The 23,014-nt window shown below is 44.6% G+C and overlaps 1 protein-coding gene across 1 annotated transcript in view; it reads right to left on the reverse strand.

The window, feature by feature from the left end:
• srrm3 (serine/arginine repetitive matrix 3) overlaps nt 1-23,014 on the reverse strand; it is a 110,614-nt gene that overhangs the window by 47,979 nt on the left and 39,621 nt on the right. The window contains exon 2 of the mRNA XM_069670658.1: nt 9,618-9,937. Within this exon, the coding sequence (XP_069526759.1) occupies nt 9,618-9,925 (308 nt within the window). The 5' untranslated portion in view covers nt 9,926-9,937. The remainder of the gene's footprint in view (nt 1-9,617; nt 9,938-23,014) is intronic.

The following is a 23,014-nucleotide window of genomic DNA, read 5'->3' on the forward strand; positions in this document are numbered from 1 at the left end:
GGCCCAGAACAGCTAAATGATCAGACTCCTTTAATTGCTGAGCCGTCTAATTGGCTCCCAGAGTGAGGCCTTCACTCCGGATGCACCATCTGATCTGGTGTCATCTCTGGAGAGGAGCAGGGCCGGATGCTGGGGCTGCTTTTTAAAGAGGGAGGGGAGCGTCTGACGTGCTGTCAGAGTTAGAGACGCAGGCAGACGTCCAACGCGCCCCCCAGCCTAATCCTCCATCCAAGCCTCAGTCAGAACGGGGGGCTAGGGGGTGACGCGGAGGCCGAGCCTCCTGGCTTAAATCCACCGCGAATGAAAACAGACTCCAGCCACCATTTTAATTGTGTCTAATGCCTGGCACAGCTCTCCCTCTTTACCCATGAGCCTCAGCCCCCCGCTCTATCCCTTAATCCTGCACACATGCACACACTCGTTTAAAGAGGAACATTAGAAATTGGAGAGGCGAGAGGGGCTGTGCTGAGCCAAACTGGCAAACGGGATTCTCCTTTTATTATAGCTTAACAAGATGACTCGAGTCCGTCCGCAGCTTTAACACTCAGCTGAGTGCTTTCCTGACTGCCAGTCTGACGGCCGAGTGGAGCCGGTCAGCGCCATGTCTGCTCTCCTCTTATTCTGTCATCGTTAGCCGAGCTGCTGCCCGCCGCCACACTGTTCCACCAGACATCATGACTCCTTTACATCGGGAGGAGCTGTGCCTGCGACCCCGAGCCCGGAGATGAGTGGGCCTTGACAGATGGTCGCAGTGCGCCCCTTCTTTTAAAGTCCAGCAGTTCCCCTTTCAGCTGCATCAGTCTGTGGTAGCTCCAGTATTAGCCTGCAGTCTTAATGAGGCCCTGCTGCCTGACGAGTGCAGACACACTCAGGGAAGATGGAATAAGTGGAAGTGAAGGGAATCTCAAAATCCCCCACAGAATCTATTGAGTTTTTTTACTCTAAAATGTTGTCATCAGCAGCCGAGAGCAGAAGAAGACAATAAGATGCTTACTAAGATATTCTAACTTTTGTATGTCTATTTATCTAGCATCTTATTTTTGTAAACTTTTGTTTTATTTTTGTGTCTTTTTCTCTGATGGTTTAATTTTTTAAATATTTTTTATTTCGTTTTCCTTCTTTTATTTGACTGTGAAGTACTTTGTGACCAATCTTTATTTACAGATTCTACATAGACATGTAGTCTTGCTTGTAGTCTGAGTTATATTGACCAATCACGTATCAGCAGGCTGCGGCGTATGCAGGAAAAACAGTCTGTGAGGAGAGCAAAAGAAGGAGGAACAGAATCCGCCATCCTGGCTCCCATCAGCGTGATCTGACGATGATGTAGCTTCTTATTAATCTCTATAAACAGCTGTCTGCATGCTAACAGCTAACAGCTAGCGATCTGTTCTAGAGCTAAAATTCAGCTTAAGGTGAATTCCCCTGACGCTGTGTCATGAAAGCCGTTCAGCGTTCAGATTTCCCGACTTTGTCAAATGCATCGAATCGATCCGACCTCCGTTCAACAAACGAGCATTTAAAAAGTTTTCTTCTCGTCTTGAGGACCTGACAAAGCTTCATGTTTACTTGTTACTAACTTGCATCGTGATGCTGAAATTTCAGTAAACTAAAGACCCTTTAATTAAAGTCAATCACAAGAAAAACGGTTTATTTTTCTGTAAACAACGCAGCACGCGGAAAGGAAGTCATTTATCGCTAACTGCTGGCTGCATGCCCGACATGTTCATCGTTGTCCCCAGAGGCTGTGTCGCCGCCAGACTGTAGCCGATGGGATGCGAGATGGCTTTGTGACTGACGTCTGTTAAAGATGTTGTGCACTCAGAAAAAAGAGGAGTCTGAAAATAATAATAATAATAATACATTAAATTAAGCACAATAAAGTATGTTTATTTAAATAAATAGATTCATACATAGCTATGCTCATGTATACACACGTGTGTAAGAGCACATGCATCCATTGTATTGACTCTGTTTTCCTGTGATAACGAGTTAAAGTTGTTTTCTAGAGATCTCAACTTATTTATCATCTCAAGGTAAGAAAACTGGTTTTCCTGGATATTTTCCGGGATAATTTTCCTGCAATCTACAACTGTGGTTCTCAACACGGCCGTGTGCTTGGAATGAAAAGTTGTGGAAAAAGTCGATGCTGTGCTTTTATTTTGAAGGACATGGGTTTCCTCTGACGTGCATGCAGTAGTAGAGTAGTTTATTCACACTCCATGTAAGCACTGATTGGCTAATCCCAGCTATAGGTACATTCTTACACCTTGATGAGTTTATCTCCGTTGAAAGAAGGCTGCAAGCTGAATGAACTATATTAAGCTTCTCCTCGCACTGCCGCCTGCTGGTGATTTTGCTCGACTATCATACTGTTGTGTTTTGTGATGTTGACATACTGTGAGGTTTCGTTCGGTCAGGTCCAAACTGCACCATTTGTCATTAAATAAATTTGACTGGTTAAAACAATTCTGAAATTTGGGTCGTGGTTTGTCATGAAGGAGGAGGCGGTGGGTCCTGAGGCGAGCCCAGTTGAGAACCACTGCTCTAGAAAACAAAACAACAGGCTGCTCACTGTGACAGCAGGACACGCCATGCTGTTCAGCCCACACTAATGAGGTAAGTTCAGCCTGTTTCTGTGTTTGTTTTGTGCTTTTGCAGCTCTGTGGATACGAGATATGATCATCTGACGTTACGGTGGTGCAGCGTTGTTATCTCGAGATAACGAGATAAGTCGAGATCTGGAGAAAACAACTGAAATGACTCGTTATCTCAGGAAAACAGAGTAAACAAAATGTATGGATGCGGGTCCGCTTAGGGCTTCCGTCCATGTGCACAGCTACATTTGCTACTTCTTTTTTTAAATAGACATTTTGCTTGCTCCCTCTCCTGTCCAGCCTTGACTTGAAACAGTAACTAAAAACACCTGTCAGTTATTAGCTTGCCCTTTGTTTAATTAGCTCACCCTCCACTAATAAATCAAGGATTTGCAGCTCTCTATAAAAGACAAATGAGATGTGGATGAAATGTCACGAGGTATCAGTGGGAAAGTGAATTTTCTCAGTACCGACATGGGATCACAGAGCTCGTCATTAATTACAGTCTCAGCTAGCCTGGAGCCTGGCTGCGAGCTGTGGTTACTCAAGCAGTGTGTGCGTGTGTGTGTGTGTGTGTGTGTGTGTGTGTGCAGAGAAGCCTCGAGATTGTGGATTAGGAGTCGCTCCAATTTTCATGGTCGACACACGCTGAGCTCGTCCTAACTTTGTGCTGGAGGACACATATCATGCTAATGAAAGCGGCTATGCTGGGTTGTGTTTTCTTCTTCGCTGACTGTCTCTATGGCGACCGCACTAATAACCATAACTTGAGGATAAGGCCATTAATGCAAAGTTCAAGTGTTGGCTGCAAATATGCATCACGGATGAGTAACGCTGCGGCTGTGACATGCACAAGATTGTGGAGTGAGGAATGGCTGCAGCTGATGTATGAATCTACATTAATCTCCATGTTTGAAGCCTGGAAATGCGTGTGTGTGTGTGTGTGTTTGTGTGTGTGTGTGTGTGTGTGTGTGTGTGTGTGTGTGGCAATTTCATCTATGAGTTAAAACTGATGTCATTGCTGTGAAGAAATATGCCTGCAGCATCATCAATAAGGCCCCTGCCCCCCTGCCCCCCTATTCCCCATAACCCAGACCCTCATCCAGCCTCAGAGCCACTTGACTTTTAATTAACGTTAAGCCTTTATATTAATATATATGTATATATGATTACTTTAAAGTGCACTGGCTTACTGTCTCTTACATTATCTTTATGATTCATGCAGATGTTCCCCAAAGTGCTGCACATTCCTGCACAAACTGTAAAGCTGTTCATTACATCCATCCATCATCTATACCGCTTCTCAGGGCCGCGGGGGGCTGGAGCCTATCCCAGCTGTCACTGGGCGAGAGGCGGGGTACACCTTGGACTGATCACCTGTCAATCACAGGGCTGACCAGTAGAGACAGACAACCTTTCATGCTCACACCTACAGGCAATTTTAGAGTCACCAGTGAACCTAACGAGCATGTGTTTGGACTGTGGGAGGAAGCCGGAGTACCTGGAGGGAACCCACGCATGCACGGGGAGAACATGCAGACTCCACACAGGAAGGTCCACTTTCTGGGATTCGAACCAGGAACCTTCTAGCTATGAGGTGAAAGGGCTAGCTACTTTTTTTCACTGAAAAACATAACAAAAAGTTGAAAACAACTGAGAATAAAATGACACACAGCCTGTTTATCAAACCCTGGTTCTGATTCTGATACATGATGCAATCTTGGCTCCAAGAATTTCCATTATTTGTTGATCCTACTTAAACCATGTTATGTTAGTGTTTCACTTATTCACACATGAACAAAGCTTGAATCACAATGAAATGAATTATTTTCTATCAGAAGATATTCCTGCGTTTCTTACTTGGGCTGGGCACATTGTGGGATCCTCAGACACACACATAACAAGCCTCTTCACCTCCAGCCTGCCTCTCCACAGGAGCCCAACAAGCAAGCAGGAGCCCCTCCAACAGTAACAAGGACATCCTCCTTCAATGGGTAGCTGATTGTGAAAGTTGCCAATTAAGTCAAATGGGGCAGCTGGCCAAGCAGGAAGCACAAGGCCTCAGCCAGAACGGTCCCCGTAGAGTCCTTCATCTGATGCTGAACAGCGTCTCATTCTGGGAAACAGTTAGCGTCCTTCCACAGGAGAACATCAGATTTCACTTCTCTCCATCGCAAAATTATTATCTGAAAGGGCCAGTTCGCTGAGTTTCAGCCTCAGTCCTATCATGCTCTCATGGGGAGCCAATGCCATTATGGTAGGAAAAAAATGCAATCTGGCTCTGTTCCTTTGGAGGGCGCAATCCGCTTCTCCAGTGGGCCCTGGAAAACATCCGCCAGGCTACGTAAAACGCGTCATCTGGTGGAGGCCAGGGAGCTCGCTAAACTACACTTCCTCAATCTAGGACGCCCGCCTCTGATGTCATGTCTCTCAAAATCGTCAGGTTTGAAATGTAGACTGCAGACCTGAAGATGTTTTAGACGATCCACCGGTATATTCTCATCGTATTTCGGATTCTGTCCCACTCTGAGCCGTTGTCTGCGATCAATGTCCTTGACTGGAAAACAGTCGTATTTCACTCCAGCATCTCCCACTGGGCCGTAAGGGGCGCAATGCATGCTGGGTGTTGTAGGAATGTAGAATAGGTGAAACCACGAGCTGTTCGTACAACTTTCTCCACAGCTATGGCGCCAATTTCAAACATTATTGCTTCTATCGGCTGCACGGTGGTGCAGTGGTTAGCGCTGTTGCCTCACAGCTAGAAGGTCACTGGTTGCTGGCTGGCAAAGTTGGCCTTTCTGTGTGGAGTTTGCATGTTTTCCTCGTGCATGCGTGGGTTCCCTCCGGGGTCTCCGGCTTCCTCCCACAGTCAAAAGACATGCTTGTAAAGTTAATTGGTGACTCTAAATTGCCCATAGGTGTAGGTGTGAGTGCGAAAGGTTGTCTGTCTCTATGTGTCGGCCCTGTGATTGACTGGCGACCAGTCCAGGGTGTACCCCGCCCTTCGCCCAATGGCAGCTGAGATAGGCTCCAGCCCCCCGTGACCCTGAACAGGATAAGTGGTATAGATAATGGATGGATGGATGGATTGTTCTATCGATTACAGAGAGACACCAGCTTTGACTGAGGAGCTGCTTTTTCCAGGAGCAAATTTCTCCTTTAATTTTAATATTTTGGGGAATAAAAAAGATGATCTCATGTCCTTATCCCAAACTGCTTCCAGAACATGCTGCTAACAATGGCCAGCCTGTTCTCCTACATAAGTCATCGAATGTGACAGCTTGGTCGAGGCCCCAAGCATCAAAATACAGAATTACTCTGTAGGAACCCCTACAGTCATTTCTGGACACTGTTCTTGAGGGTATTATTTTTATGCAGTGTTAAAGTTAGGTGACATAAGTGACCTGAATTTTCTTGGGATCAATATCTGTCTAACTATCTAGAATGAAGAGCGCCCGAGGTTACATCGGGAGAGGTCAAACAATGCAGGACCTTCATCTACAAGACCGAGGTTCAGTTCCAATATTCAATAATCAATGAGGACTTCATTAAAGAAGTTAAAAGTTACATAACTGACGTTTCTTTATGTCAGTTACGTAAAGTTTGTACTTTTGTTTGCCATATACGGCAGGTTATATACCTACCTAGCAAAAGTTTGACAGTACTTGTTAAATCCAAACCATATTTTTCCTTAATTATGCTAATTACAAGCTTCATATTTCACTCTGTGATACCTGTGGAGTAGCTTAGCATCATTTACAGTTAAAAAAACTCCTCATGTTTTTCACACTGGTGCTCTGTGCAGCCTCTGCCTGAAATAACAATCTGTCCCTTTAAGAAACCCCGCCCCTACAAGCCCACTTTCTTCTGATTGGCGAGCTCTCTGAGGCCTGCTGAGGCTGCACTTTGTGACGTCACAAAGTGCAGCATGTAGAAAAAACTGTGTGAAACCTGGCGTTCACAGCAGCCTGCAGACTGAGCTGAGAAGCCTGGGGATTACTCCAACATACTTTAACCTACAACATTGTAACATTACATATAATATAGATATATATATATATATATATATATATATATATATATATATATGTCTTAAAATGTGAAACAGCATCATACCCCCTCTTTAAACAGTAGTATCGGTGCATAAACGTGATTAATGTTTGTCAGCAAGCTTTATTTTGACATTTGCTTTTTCTGAGCTGCTTTGACTGAGGACCAACACACTCTCCAAACTGACCCTCGAGTTTCACCTCAATGATCACATCTGAAGCTTGGGAGAACAGGCCGCGCTGCTGTATTTCACAAGTTGGGAGTGAAAGTGTTGAAATAGAAATCAACACAGCCCAGCTGCTCTGCTCCGCTCTCCTGTATGTTTACTCCAGTCCTCTGCAGGGGCTTGTTCCCTTTTTTCTTCCAAACACGACTACAAAATGACTTCTGGCAGCTAACAGAGTTTGAGAGTAATGTTGCGCTGCAGCTTGTGAACTCGGCCCGCACACAGGTTCATACCTGTCAATGTCAAGTCCTCGACTACACAGAGAGGCCTTTCATGGTTTGCAGTGTGAACAGCTTCCCAATAACTGATGCACTGCACTGTTTCACTGAAAACACTGATTTCACTTGACATCAGAAACCCAGGAAACTAGAATGCTTTGATTTGTGTTTTTGTTTGAACATGTTTGTACTTTCATCATGCAACTTTTTCCTGCGAGGCTGCTTCTGCAAATGTTTCAAGTCACATCCATTAACGTGTACTAACTACACAAACTTGTCATAAACAGCTCGTTTCAACTTGACGAATGACTGAGCACGAGCAGCTGCCCATTCGTGAGATCTGATCATTAGCAGGATCGATGGTCCCACATGCTGTTTAAGGTTCTGCTCTGTTTGTGGGAAAGTCTAAATAAGTACATTTAAAAAACGTGCTGGTGCTTCTAACACCAGCAGATTACAGAGGTCGCAGTCTGTTTCTGTTCCTGCCAGATCACTGAGGCCCTTCAATGCTTCTCCTTTAAGTGTTCCTCATGTGTCCCACACAGCCGACAGAGCGTTCTGTTTTTATGTCCCTGAACTGAGTAACTGCCTCTCGATATCAAAATGGAAAGCTCTGTCGCTTTTTTAAAAGGAAATTAAAGAGTTTTTTTTTTAAATCAGGCTTTTAATTTGTCATTTTATAGTCTGTTCAAAGTTCTTATCATTGTTTGATACAACGCTTTATCTCTGGTATTTATTTTGTCTTATTTAAAGTCATTATCTCGAAGATTTTCAGTTAAACAAATGTTAAGTCTCTATCTCTCTCTGAATGAGGTAACACAATGCTGACTGAGCCTTTGGCCCACTGATGAAAGCCTTTGCATTTGCAGTTTAAAGTATTATTATGGACTGGGTGTCTCAGGCGGCGCCCAGTTAGTGACATGTTTTCCATCAGCCAGCAGTGGTTGGTCTGCCAGAGAGGGTAGGCGGAGCTAAGCGGCTGCTTTTCCGCTCTCAGCAAGTGCTGCGAGTAAACAGTAATCTACCATGACTGAACAAACAAAGAAAAGATGGATGACTACAGATACAACTTCAACAAGAAGTGAAAATCCAAAGAAACAGAAACAAACTCGACGCTCAGATGAAGCAAACAGTCAAAAAAGGAAAGCGACCGTCAGCCAGGAAAATCAAGAGTTACAACCGGAGCCAACCGTGGACGTCACACATGCAGCACTGTCTGGATATCTGGGAAGTGTGCTCCTGTAATTACCGTGTATCGCCATAGGTGCCGCCAAAGAGAACGAAACTGAGATCTATGAGATAACAACTTTAAGTTTTTAATGTTTTTAATGGATTGATTCCTAACATTTTATTATTTATTTATTCTTCTTTTTTTCTTCCTTGTTTTAATTTCTTTAAAATTGTATCTGTTGTCTGTTTGTTTGTGAAGCACTTTGGGTGGCATGCTGCTTATATGCATGAAAGGTGCTAAATAAACAAGTATCAGCTTGAACAATTTGAAAATAATTCATAATCATTCAGCTGTCAATCCCGTGTCATCAGCTCGTACTGTGGTGTTGGGAATTACAGCTCTTTGAAGGGAACCGGATCTTATGGCTCCGTTCCTTTCAGTTTCAGCTTCGACATTCGCGTCTCAACGTCTCGACACTACGAGGCAGAGAGTGGTCAGACTCACAAACGTGCCTGTACTCTTGTCTCCCTTGCCAACACGCGTATCTAAAATTCTGTACTTTTAATATGTAAAAGGAAACGGCAGAATAATGTAGGAACATTTAATCAACGTCATTGTTTCGCCAATAATTTATGATACAACTCTGCACGACTCCAGAGATGTCAACAAAAACCATCAAACTTGGCAGAGGGTTATAATGTTGCTCTGACCTGTTTCTGTTGTATAAAGTGCTGCACACTTACATGTGTTTAGCAGTAAACTGAATGTAAATGATGATAAAACAAAAGAATGCAGCTTTCAATATGAAGATTGGAAAAATGGATCAACAGGCCATCCAGTATTTCAAATCAGCTATGAGCCTGGTAAGATCGATGCTGACGCAGAGTCACACACAGACTTATCTGTGTCATGACGATAAAAGTAGAGCTGTCTCATATAATGTCTCTGAGTGAGTCCTGCCTCACACATCCACACTCCCATCACTCCCCCTGAGCTCCAATTATACTGAGATTAAGGCTTTATATGTATTAAGTGAAGTCTTATCAGGTGGATGTAAGGCCAACATTCAGTCTCTGAGGGAAATATGTGGCTCTTTAGTTTCTAAATGTTCCACTCTGTTAACTAACTTATGGTGTCTCAGTGTTGTTTGACGCTGAGCAGGTCATGCACAGTGTGTTCTAGACTAAAGTCATGGAAAACACTGAAAGGGGAGTGAAATATGACAATAACGCTGCAGCTTAACATGAGCTTAAAGTCTCTATAAAGCGCCTTAAAGTTGAGGTGACCTGCAGATTGAGCTGATAATTCGACCCCTTTCACTTTGTCTTTTGCATCATAGTGATGTTTCTACTCACCCCTGCTCCTCCATCATCTCCTGCAGCTCCATACATTTCAGCTCCACCCTCCTCTTCCTCTCGTGGTCCAGAATCTCTCTGTGCGGCTTCTTCACCAGGACGGTCTCTGCTTTAGGCTCCTCCTCCTCCTCCTCTTCCTCCTCCTCCTCCGTACCTGGTTGTCCCTCCTCAGTTTTAGCTTGCAGGGCTGCAGTCACTGCCGGCCCCCCTGGTCCTGCAGCCGTCCCTGCTCCTGCCCCGGGGACCATGGGCTGGGCAACTCCGTTCGCACCATCCTTAGGAGATGGCACCCTCGCCGCATCGTACATGGTTACTGAACTCTGTGGAGACACAACGATGGAGAGAAAGCTTGAAGCATTTTGTTGTTTGGATTATTTAATGTAACCCCCATTTGTAAAGGTTTAGGTTGTAAGTAAAATAAAGTATAAAATAAGAATATTCTTCACTTTAAAGATTGTTCGGGGGGCCCTGAAGGCCTCTTTATGCTCCCTGCATCCCTGTTTGACAACCACACAGCCGCCAACTGATACATAACCAAAAGCTGACTGCACAGCAGCATATTTGGACAGACAGGAAGCCACAAACATGCAGAGTCTCTGCGATACACACGGAAAGACGAGCTGTGATGTTAATACCTCAGGACAGGCGGCTGCGTTTCTGCCTGAACTGAGCAAACATACACACAAACAACATGCTGTACCCTCGCACACACGCGCTCTGGATTTTGAGTACATGTAGACATGTATTGCCAGTGACAGCGCTGGCAGCAACTTCTGCTCCGTGAGTCAACAGCCCAGGAGTGCAGAGAGGCAGGTTCGAGGGGGGGGAGTGAGAGGTGCATTCATGTTTAACCCTTTAGACGCAGAGCGGGAGGTCATTTTTTTTATACGCCTGTTTAAATCCATCTGTCATGAAAAGATAGCAGCTAAAGCTTTCCTTCTTTTTGCAGGGAAAAGATAAGACTTGTGTCCTTCTTGTCATCATGTATATTTGTTCCTGACTTTATTGCTATGTGCAGGTTAAAACGCAAATGCCCTAAAAATGCAACACTGCTGCTGGTACAGGCTCTCGTGAGATCATGCACTGACTACTGCGACTCCCTCCTGGCAGGCCTTCCTGCGTGCACAGTCAAACCTCTAGAAGTAATAATAACTCTATAGAAATAATCAGTCTTGTCTCTGATGTTCTGGTTTTGTTGCTCATGTAGAGTCATCAGAATTAATTTCAGTCTGTTTCATAACCAGAGAAAAACTCCTCACAGGAGCTTTAATGATATTGTTGCTATTGATGATGTTGATTAGGATATCCATGATGATATTGATGCCTCTGTTTCCCAGGATGACACTGCATTGTCTGACTGCACTTGAAGCTGTGTGTTGGCACTTACACTTTGTTCCCTCCCTACGCCACGTTGGACAAAAGCGTCTGCTAAATGAAAGTGAAACACTGTTAAACAGGCTGAAAACGTGCTTGCAGCTAGGATGGTTGTGGATTTGTAGAACGTAAGGCGTTTGAAGATTCCCTAAAAAATTTCATCACAATAAACAAAATGACCAATGTTCAAATGGACGCACATTTTCTAACAGTAAAAACGTTCTTATCTCCTGGTTGAAGCTGTAAACTAAAGTTATAAACCACACATGCAGAGTGCGAGTGAAAGACTGTGAGCAGCTCAAGGACAACGAGCAGCAAAACAGAGAAGAGACAGAGGCATGTGGAAAATATCGATTCCTCTTTATTTTTACTGCATTGTTTCTGAACTCTGACTCGCTCTACCTTTCTGTTTCTGGCTCGTTTGCTGATGAATTGATGAGGGTGTCATTTTAGCGAATAAAAAAGTCGTCTGGTACAAGTGCAGCACGGAGCTCTGATTAAGACGGATGGTCCTGTTAGGGCCGGTGTAGAACATGCAGGAAGGAGAGGAAGGCCTTCACATGCCCACCAGCCTCGGCTGCCCAGCGCCCGTCCTCTCCCTCTTCAGCTAATGGCTTCATTTTTCATGAAGGAGCCAAAAACGGCACGCTGAGGCACTTCATCACTGTCACACATGGAGGTGCGGTGACAGAACGACACCGAGGCTGGATGGACAAACCTCTGCATTGTATCCAGACTGGTTTCCTGCCATAACACCCGGCGTCTCTCTCTCTCTCTCTCTCTGAGCTGTTTCTGGAAAGTCTGTGACTGCTTAATAGTGATGTGCTTGTTTTTGAAGCGCTGCGAGCTGGTAAACGAGCCGTGGATGTGTGCGGAGCGACACGGCTCTCGGCTGACAGAACAGGTGGCAGGACAGCAGGAGGCTTCATCGCTGAATCCATTATACAGTAAATCAGCACTTGATATTCCATGACAGCAGTCTCTCATCCGCACACGCTCGTCACACGACTACTCAGACGAAGATTCAGTGGAAAAAGGATCTCCCTACAGTCCTTTAGATGGCAATCAGGCAGGCAGCAGCAACACAAGTCAATGAGTCAATGAATATGACCTTGTTTTCAGCTAGCTGAGCAGAAGTGTCAGGTTAGGAACAAAGAGCTGCACTTCCTGCTTCCTGTCTGCCAGTTTGTTTTAATTAGAGCAGGTGGTCAGAGGCTGTGCGAGTGTGAGCCGGGCTGCTCAGGTGTGGGTCTTTCAGCCAGAGTGGAGGACCAGTACTAATCCCATTTTTGCTGGACATCGTGTCATGGCCGCTGGGTCGGCCTTGGTAACAAACCTTGACATTTTCACAGTAAGAACACAAAAAGCTGTTTGAAATTTAAGCTACAATTAGCTTAAACGAGAACTAGCAGCTCCATGGCCGTGTGCCTCCTCATCAATTAGTGTTTCCCACAGAAAGAATACATTACCCACAAAACGGCAGAGGAACTAAAAAGGCGAACATTAAACAGAAGAGGCTGAACCAAACAGTCCAACCTTGAGTCCGAGTGGACATTTGTTTAAAGTTTGAAGAAATTCCCTCAATGAATTTTTGGGATATCCCCTTCAAGAGAATGGGACAGAAATAATGTGTTTTTCCAGGAAGTTATTATGTCACATTTAACATAACCTTTGACCTTTTGGTTAAAACATGTCACCACTTTATTATTTCATCTCAAGAGACTTTTATGTGAAATTATTTTATAATTATTGTATGAATTCTTAAAGGTATAATAAGTAATTTTCCTAGAAAAATGAAATATAGACTTTTACTAATATAATATAAATCATCACTTTGGGCCTCTCTACATGTGTGTTGGTGAGTGTGTGTGCAGACCCTTGTGAGCTAACCGGCAGTTAGCATGCTAGCGCAAAGGTAACCAGCGGTTAGCATCGTAGCGCAAAGGTAACCGGCGGTTAGCATGGTAGCGCAAAGGTAACCGGTGGTTAACATGCTAGCGCAAAGGTAACCAGCGGTTAGCATCGTAGCGCAAAGGTAACCGGCGGTTAGCATGGTAGCGCAAAGGTAACCGGCGGTTAGCATGCTAGCGCAAAGGTAACTGTGATGCTGTCGGTGTTAGCTCAGTGGGGTGGGCATGTTCTCGCGTGAGAGAGTGAGAGTGAGCTTCTGATGATGAAGATCCCAGGAGGAGGTTCCCAGTCTGAATGTGTTGTTGACAAAATGAAAGGAAGAATCCTCCTTATTATACCTTTAAGCTATGGCAAAAATAAAATGGCTGAGGTCACGCTGACCTTGAACCTTAGATCAGCCAAAATCAGTTTATTCTTGAGTCAAAGTGGACGTTTGTTCCTAACTGGCTTTCCTGAAATATTGCATCACAAGAGTGGGCTGAATGGACGCACATCCATAAAGATAATACCACTAGCTTCATAATTAAAAGAAGTTATCATCTAATAATCAGCGGGAAAGGACCCTCCCATCTCAAATGAAATCTGCTAACAGCCAGATGTGGCAGTCAGAAGCTGCAGGCCAAACAGCACCGGTCTGAGTTACACCACGCTGTAAATATTGAGCCATCTCATTATACTAATGCATCACTCCACAGCCGTTCCTTTTGCTCCCGAGAGGGGGGGTGGGGACGCAAAAAATCTGTTCTCATTCAAGTTAAGACAACTAAATCATTTAATTGTGTAATGAAAAAAAAGGGGAGGCTTGTCAGAGGGCGGATAAGGCAGCGGAGCACACAGTTAATTGTGTTGGATTCCTCTGCAGGGACCGAAGGTTATCTGGAGCGACTGTATTAACCGTGGCACCAAGCTATTCTGCTATTATTGCGAGGGCGTATGAGACTGTCACATCCCAACAAACACTGCATGTAATTAGTCATTATGCTAAGTGAAGTTGTTGCTGTTGGAAAGAAAGGAGTCATTAGCTCCCGTCTCTCTCCGACTAGAGAAGGAAGATGTTTCCCGTCTGTTTTCAACCTTTGCCCGAGGTTTCAAGCGCTCAAGTGATGCAGCTGCTGCTCTTGATTCCTCTTCTATGTCGGCACTGCAGCTCAGCTTCTGCTAACATCACAACCTATACATCCGAGAAAGGTGTCATGCCAGCATCATGATGCGGCCGCTGGGTGCCCACGCAGCCTGACTCATCACAAATCACGCACTTAAAGCTCCATTAATAACGATAACTCTGGCTCACACAGTGAAAAATCTCAGTCTCATTAGGAATCTAATGTTGCATCAGGCTGATGAGGCATTAGAGAGGGGATCGCCTGGACCGGAGCCACACTGTGATTAGAGTGATGGTTAATGTTTCTTCCATGGGGGGATTTTAACTAAATATGTCATTAAGAGGAAGTAAATGACATCATTCATGCTATACTCTGCGGCCCATGTGACGTGCAGTCTGTTGGGATGTCCGATTGTTTTGCCTGTGTGTCTCTTTGCATGGAGAGTTTTCCAGTTGACTTTCTACATCATAGAGGCCAAATTAAACATGGCATTGACCTCCGGAGCGCTCAGATGGGAGAAATGAAAGCAGCAAGCAGGTCAACTATTTCCTGTTTGAATTGACGCAGTATATTTAGCACACAAACTGAAATATACATCAACAAGTGGCTCTGCGGTCATGAAAGTGCTGTGGCTCTGAGTAACTGGCGATCCCATGACGTTTCCTCAAGTGCCACCATGAGGATTCAGTTCAGACATTCACGCGAGTTGATGCACATTTCAACACATTGTTTCTACACTCGGCTTCGGTATAAAAGTTTGTGTGCCATAAAAATAAAATGCAACAAAATGAAAACCGACAAGAAAATCATACGTATAAGAAGCATGTGATTCAAACCGTACCGTAGCTTCCACTGGAGAGAGAAACATGGCCGCAGACATCAACACTGTGTTCTTCTTCATTGTGTTACATGTTATGTAACATGTGCAAATCTAATCTTGACGATCTGAGTGCAGACAAAGCCTCACGTACCCCCAGGGATCTTCGGCGCCCCCTAAGGGGGGCCCGGACCCCAGGTTGGGAACCACTGCCTTAATCAATACATGGATATGATATTTCCACCATTTAATGTTTGTCTGCTGCTCCTTTATTGACATAATCTTATGTCTTCTTCTGTGATGGTTGAGTGGCACCTGACTGCGGCGTGAGCATCACCAACTGTTTATCTAGATGCACCAGATGCTCCTAATTATCGCACAGCTCCAGTTAATAAAATGCTGCTTATTTTTCCACTTTCAGGAGTCTTATTTTGTTTGGCATATGAATGTAAACTTCACAACGAATGCCCCAAACTAATAATGAAGTGTGATTATATGTCAGGTGAAATGTCCATGATGTGCTTTATCTCAAACTCCCTGCAAAACTGTTAGCATGCAAACATGCTAAACTAAGATGGTAAACATCACACCTGCTGTCTCTGCAGCATATAAACATTACCGGTGAGGGCATGTTAGCATGATGATATGAGCACGGAGCACAGCTGTGTCTAAGTACATCCTCGGGGGGTGCAGCCTTCGAAAGGCGTATTTCGAGGTCACAGCGGCGTGTCAAAGGCTGTCCCATTTCAAGGCTCCTTCAGATGCAGACAACAAATGCGCCCTCCTTTTCCCGGGCCACGAAGGATCCATCGGGTGCATCCTCCGTGGCCCAGCGTATCCTGAGATTCAATGGCCGCCAATTAAAACGAGATGGCGGACTCTCAAGCGGCCGAGGAATCAACATTTAAATGTAAAGGTTTCCACTCAGTCAAATAGCTAGTGATACACATGTTACACACAAATCATCTTTAAAATAACAGGGTAAGTTACGTGACTTTAGTAGTGATAGCTAGTTAGCCAGCTAGCTCCCTGTTGCTAGGCGACAGGATTGCCATTCGGTGACGCAAGCTTAAGACCAGACCGTCTCATTTCAGCTTGCCGCATCCTCCGCAGCCTGAACTGAGACACTGCTTTACTCTAGTTTTCAAATGACTGAAGTTGCAGCCATTAAATATTTTGTATGTAAACTTAGTATGAACGCGTGACAACGACACAGCTTGTCATAGAGTTAATAAAAAGGGAGGAGCTGAACAATATTGTGCTATTAATGCATGAGCCTTATCATTCTTTACACAGGAGATACTGTATGCAGAAAATTCTGACAGCTTGGGGGTTGACTCGACTTTCAGAAGCCTTTACTGATTTTTATATCAACCCACACTGACACAACATCAATAAGGAAGGTTGATGTGTCTCTGAAGTATTGATGTATTCCTGCAGCTACTGCAACGTCCACTATCAACGCACAGTTTTCATGCTACATCCTCATTTTGTCTGCTCTTACTTTGAAGCCAAGTTAACGTCTTTTGATGCAAATATAGAAAAGAAAACAATAAAGGAAGAATGCATGCTCCAGGTTTCTTTTGCGTCTTATATGAACTGTTTCAGTAGATTCCATTTCAACCGCTGAAAGCGCAGAGAGGTGTGACTGGCCTTCTCTCTACAGCAGACTCTCCGTCCCTCCCTCTCTTTGCACGGCAGGTCACTCTGTTGTGCACAAAGGCTCTAAAGATTGGATCTCACTCAGCGGTGGCTGCACCTCAGCCGTGATTGCAGGGTGGCACTAACAGGGGGGCTGACCTAGACTGAGAGTGGCGGAGAAAAAACATCCTGTGGTTATCTGTCAAACCCACCCCTTCCTCGACCCCCGCCCCTTGTAGAAAGAGAAATACTTTGAGTCAGGGCTGTGGGTTTACTTTGTGTGCACATGAGTAAGAGCTGACTGTATCTCCGCTCACCAGCCGACAGCGTTCACCAAAGTTCCCCCTCTCGCTCTGTCTCCTCCGATCCCTCGCTTTCCATCACACCTCTCCTCCAAAATAATCTGCCCCTCGGCTGGATGCTCGTGTTTTTGTTTTCAGCACTTTGGCACCCAGAGGATGTGTTTGGCTCTCCCAAGGTCAGCTGTTTTCATTCCAGGCACGTCGGATTGCTGTTGGGTGCCAGGAAACAAACAACTTTTTCTTCCTCTGTTTTCTTTTTTTAATCGTAGCTGGATGGAAGGTGCATACGAGATGAGCGGCGGAGGTCTGAGGAATGGTAATACGCTGCATTCAGGCGCTCCTCAGCTGGGATGTTGTTCTTCCAACAATGGTGTGTTCAGTCGTTATGTGGAGACAACATGGACGTTTGAAATAATATGTGTTGTATTTTAATGCTCAAAATAATCTATGTAGCAAAGCAAGCATGCAGCAGTTTATTTCTGTTGCACCTTTTGCAGACAGCACACGTCACTCCACTGCTCATATCCCTCCACTGGCTCCCAGTCGCCGCTCCCATCAAATTTAAATCCTGTTTCTCGCTTACAAAACAGCAACAAAAACGTCTCCTGCCTACCTGAACGCCCTCATCCAGGTCTACACTCTGTCCTGCCCACTACACTCCGCCAATGAAAGGTGCCTGGTGCTCCCATCACATCAGGGCCCTAAGTCTCTAACTAGACTCTTCTTCTCTGTCGCCCCCCGGGGATGACGAGCTACCAAACTCCATTCGGTCCGCAGAGTCCCTTTCACCTTTAAGAAGAAGCTTAAGACCCAGCTCTTCATGAACACCTCTGACCTTAATGATAGTGATGACTGTTTGTTGGCTCTTACTGACTTCGTTCCCTCCTGTCTCGATCGTTACTCGTGTTGTATTAACTCTCAATGAAACTGTAACAATTTAAAGTTTTTTGTATTCTCTTTGGTCAGCCGTGTTTCTTTGTCATATGATGTCAAGCCCGTCAACTAAGGCACCAAAGTTGTTGATCTGTGTGAGGGAGCATTAAAGGGCCAGTTTGTCGATTTTCAACCTCAGTCCTGTCATGCTCTTATGGGGAGCTAATGCCATCGCTCTGTGCCTTTGGAGGACGCTATCCGCTTCTCCAACGGGCCATGGAAAACCTCCGCCAGACTTCATAAACATGTCATCTGTCGGAGGCCAGGTAGCTCGCTGAACTACACTTCCTCAATCTAAGACGCCCGCCTCCGATGTCATGTCTCGTTCAGAATCGTCAGGTTTGAAATGTCGACTGCAGACCTGAAGATGTTTCAGACGATCCACTGGTATATTCTCATTGTATTTTGGATTCTGTCCCGCTCTGAGCCGTCGCCTGCAGAGAAACGGTATTTACTCCAGTCTCTCTCACTGGGCCTATCGATTACAGAGAACACCAGCTTTGACTGACAGCGGCTTTAACAGGGGTGAACTGCTCCTTTAAGGTGAATTTTCCCAGATGGGAACGGATGTGTCCATATATTCCAACAACCCTTAGATGCAGGGGTAGAAAAAGACAGGAAGTGGGAATAATCATGCAGAGTAGCCTTGTTTAAAGTTTAAATTAGGAATCGTCAAAATAAAAGTTTCTCCGTGTGTATTTTCTTATTCCCCAAAGCAGTGCCATGTGTGCTCCGGCAATTTAGCAACTCGAAGTGAGAGCATACTTAACACCACAAGAGAGATCAGTGGAGACGCTGGCACATTTTCACACAGCAGCTGCTCTGATTTTGGTAAATTCATGCCCAGGCATAGTCCACCGTTCAGCAGACTTTATTAAAGAGACGTGGGGTTAAACTGAGTGTGAGTAGTTTCTTTAAAGTGCCTCACTTACTCTTCTGTTGGTGCTTTGGAAGCTGCAGCACAGAGAGAAATAAGAGCACGGCTTGGACTGGAGTTGAGAGATTTCTACTGTGTCAGGTTGAAAAAAAAAAAGAGGGCTGGAGCAGAGGGAGGAAAGGCTGCTGGAGCCTTGTTGATGCTGCTGAGCTAAAGAACTGCAAACACAACCCTTTCATGTGTGGATCTCAGAGTAAGGGCCACTTAATGCATCATTTGGAGCTCAGAAGAAAACACAAACAGGATGATATCAACAAACTTTGAACTAATGAGAGGAAAGAGAGAGATCCAGAGTGAAGCGGGAAGGCGGCTGAAAACTTGGCCTTCAGTGGAGAAACATCCTTGGCAACCTCAGAGACGGAGCGTGACAGAAATAAATCAGCCGTGCCCCATTTTCAACAGAGAGAGAGAGAACAGTGTGAGTCACCTCAGAGGAAGACAGAGAGGCTGCTGTCTGTAAGGTGACATCTGGGCTCCTCCTGGCACACGGTTCATCTGTAGGTTGACAATCTGGAGGAATACACGGCCGACCTCAGAACAGGTCTCCAAACAGTTTGCCCTGCTCGGCTCCTCTGGGATCAAACCGTGCCCTTTTTAAAATCTCTCCCCGACTCTTCTGCCGGTTCACATCTGCTCTAGCTGGCTACATTCACTCTGCACCAACTCCAACTCCAGTGACTTTATATTTGCAGGGTCGCAGGGGAGGAATGGTTATTATGGGACTGCTCCTGATGGGATTACTGGGGTCAGTGGTGGGGGAAAGACAGGCTCAGGTCTGCCAGCCTGAGACCCTGCCTGTCAGTACCCTGCACATCACAGCACATCTTCCTCTGAACTGATCATGAAGGATTATTTATTACATTGCATTTATAATAATCTCCCTAATCTCTTCTGCACGACAGGAGCAGCATTTTAGATCTGCAAAAAGAAGTTGCAACAAATTTGCACAAAAAGTAAAAAAAATTGTCCTTAATTTAAAGTAAATTAATGTTATTTTGGTTCACAAGAGAGGTTAATCCTCTCCAGTGAAACCAGTTATTACCTGGTCCAGCTCTGGCCTTTGGTTACTGGTGCTGTGAGCATCATGGGAACTCCACTGATTCCAAACATCACAGTCTGTGTGCAGGTCTCAGGGAGTATGACTGACTGCATATGAAGAAATTATATTGTAAAATGAAAGCCTTTGTGACTCAAGAGGGCGCTGTGATGTTGGGCTGTGAGCCAGCTCCTCGTATTGCTTGCATGCTTGCAGATCTAAGCTGCATAGCTGCCACTAGCATAACAAACCTAAATCTCCATGTGGACCTCTACTAGGGACGGGTCATGATTCTCGAGGATTCGAATAAAAATTGAAAAGTTAATGTGACTATCATCTCATTTTAAAAAAACAAAATGTCATTGTTTTTACCAGCGCCTGGTTGTAATACTTTAATACTGTCTGATGGTGGCTGTAGCACATCTGAAAGCTGTTTGATAACCGCCATTAAGTAGCAAAAGAAGAAGACAGCATTAGTGCCACGTGCCGGTAAAACGGGTGTTGCGCCAGATTCAGAACTGGAGAAAAATGTAGAGACTCTGCAGCCGTCAAAGAGTTTTGCACGGATCCTTCGAAAAACACCAAAAACAAATGAAAATGAGCTTTGGAACACTAACATATCATAAATCTACAACAACTAGAACAGTCATCTGTGGGCGAAATGAAACCTACAGAGTTGTGAAAAAGTAAATGGGTCTTTCTATGTCCTTATGTCTCTATGTGTTAGTGTGCGGGGGGGTGGGGGTGTTGGTTTCTTCGGAAAATGGTTGAATAGTTCCCAGTGAATATCGGATAGTGTTTGCGCTTGAAATGCCCCGCCCCCTAACTTTCACACAGGGTGGGAGAGATTCCTGGCAGAAAGCTCTAGAAGGAAAAGTGAGGTGAGTAGCAGCCGGACAGAGCGCAGCAGGCCGGTTATAGGCAGAACTCTATTGGGAAAAAATCATGTGCCTCAAACTGAAGCACAATGTTGGTATTTTACTGTAAGAATGAGAAACTCATATTTAGCTAGTGTTTAACTGTTTGTCAGACAGCAAACCAGCCGACACCAAATTGATTAGGTCGCCTAATGAACAGGGATTAGTACCTGTAATGTAAGTACTGAATATTAACTGTGATCCCTTGTTACATCACTGTCACCTGTTACTAAGGTACGAGATACTGCAGGACATTAGTAACATAACCACACAGCAGCACATCCTGGTCCTTGGTGTACTCCACACATGAGAAACAAACCAGCCTCACTAAATGTGTGTTTGCGATATTAAAGCCCAACATGATTTCTCTAAAGCATTTTAAATCTGCCACAAATCCACTTCAATAGCAGAGTAAACCCTCTCTGTCCCTGCAGAATAATGTTCACATAAAACAGAGCAGATCTCATTAAGAGTGCAGCCACGGTCTGAAGATAAAACTTCTACAAGCTACAAAACAACCAGCTCGTGCTTTTCTTTGAGATATAATTTGAGTACAGTCCACGCTGACTGTTTTAATAGATTCAGCCGCCATCGTGACTCCTTGCTTACTCGGCACTTTCATCTTAAGTTGCATTTCAGGTTTCATCAACAGCTCTGGCCTTTGTTCCACTGCTTTAAGCCACAATGTTCTTTCAGCCAACAAAGCAGTTTTCCTGATACAGCCACTGTGTTCTTCTGAGAGCAAAGTGAAAATGTAGCGGCAACCAAACACTGCACGGGGTCTTATTGCATTTTCAGCCAATAAATTACTTTTCTTTCCAAAGTTAATCTCAGGGGGGATAAAACGATGTTCAGAACTTTCCTGTGAGTCATCTTTCTTAGAGGGCAGCAGAAAGTGAATTTAAGAAAATAAAATAAATTATTCAAGGAAAGAGATAAGAGCAATTTCCTCACCTGTGCCCTGCTTTCTCTTCTTCTATTTCCTCATGCTGAATGTCAAATAGGCTTCTGTAGATTAACCTGCCCCATGCGCTCTCCAAACAAACTGACCATCCAGGGAATATTCATCAAATACAAAGGGGGTCCAATCATTTCATTGCTATACCAGCCATTGTTCTGTGCAGCCAGTCAATAGTGGATGTGTTCTTGCCATAGACTGTATATAAGACGTGGAGCCACCATGTTTTCACCTATTGGTTTGTGGACTGCCATTCTGAAGCTTCAACTTTGTCATGTTGGTTGTCGCCATCTTGTTTTTTTGGAGCCAGAAGTGACCATATATGGTTGACAGGTCGCCCTGGTTGCAACTTGTAAATCCAAAGTGGCCACGCCCTATAGCATACCCTGATTTATTTCTATTGGGACCAAAAGTTACAAGATGAACATCATGATGTGTTGAAGGTCACTTGAAACAAACAACTGAGACAGTAACCTCGTTAAATATTTAGTGATGTAACAAATCAACCAGGAAGTATAGGCCCATTTTCTGGTAGATGTGGACGCAGCCAGCATGATTTCACCTGTTAGTTTGTGGACTGCTGTTTTGAAGCGTCAAGTTTGTCATGTTGGTCGTCGCCATCTTGGTTTTTTGGAGCCAGAAGTGACCATATATGGAAGGAAGTATGGATTCATACTGCTACATCTCTATTCTATTCACCCTGGTTCCAACCTGTCAATCGCATGTAGCCACGCCCTGAAGCATACCCTGCTTCATCGTCAATTTTTCTTGAAAAGGGACCCTAAGTTACAAAATGAACATCATGCTGTGTTGAAGAAGACTCGGGACTATGGATTGAGACCATACACTCGTTAAGAAAATGTTAATTGAGGTAATAAATGAAGCGAGACGTAGGCATGGACATAGTCATGATGACTTCACCTGTTGGTTTGTGGACTGCTGTTTTGAAGCTTCAAGTTTGTCATTTTGTCCCCATCTTGTTTCTTGTGACCATATTTGGAATGAAGGAAGGATACACATGACTACATCTCTATGCTTTTTTTTTTTCCTTCAGATTTTTTTGGCCTTTCGTCTTTATTGATAGGACAATGAGGACATGCCAGGAAATATGGGGAGGAGAGAGGGGGATGACATGCACCAAAGGGCAGAGGTCGCCTGCTCTACTGGCCAGCACGTCTCTACTGTTGTTGACAGATCGTTATGGTAGCAATTTGTTAACCATGCCCTAGCATGCCCTGCTTTATTGCCTATTTTCAATGGGCCCGTCATTTACAAAATGAACATCGTGCTGTATTAAAGAAGACTTAAAACAAGCAACCTGATTCGGAAAATGTTTACTCGTGTAATAAATCCATGAAGAAGTAGGATCATTTTCTGGACGTCCCTTATTGGTTTGTCATTTTGGTCGTCGCCATCTTGGAGCCAGAAGTGACCATATATGGCAGGATGGATTCTTGTTCACAGGTCA

Source organism: Semicossyphus pulcher, unplaced genomic scaffold (assembly GCF_022749685.1).
Source record: "Semicossyphus pulcher isolate SPU_LCO1_2020_fin unplaced genomic scaffold, fSemPul1.0.p SCAF_10, whole genome shotgun sequence".
Taxonomy (NCBI): Eukaryota; Metazoa; Chordata; class Actinopteri; order Labriformes; family Labridae; genus Semicossyphus; species Semicossyphus pulcher.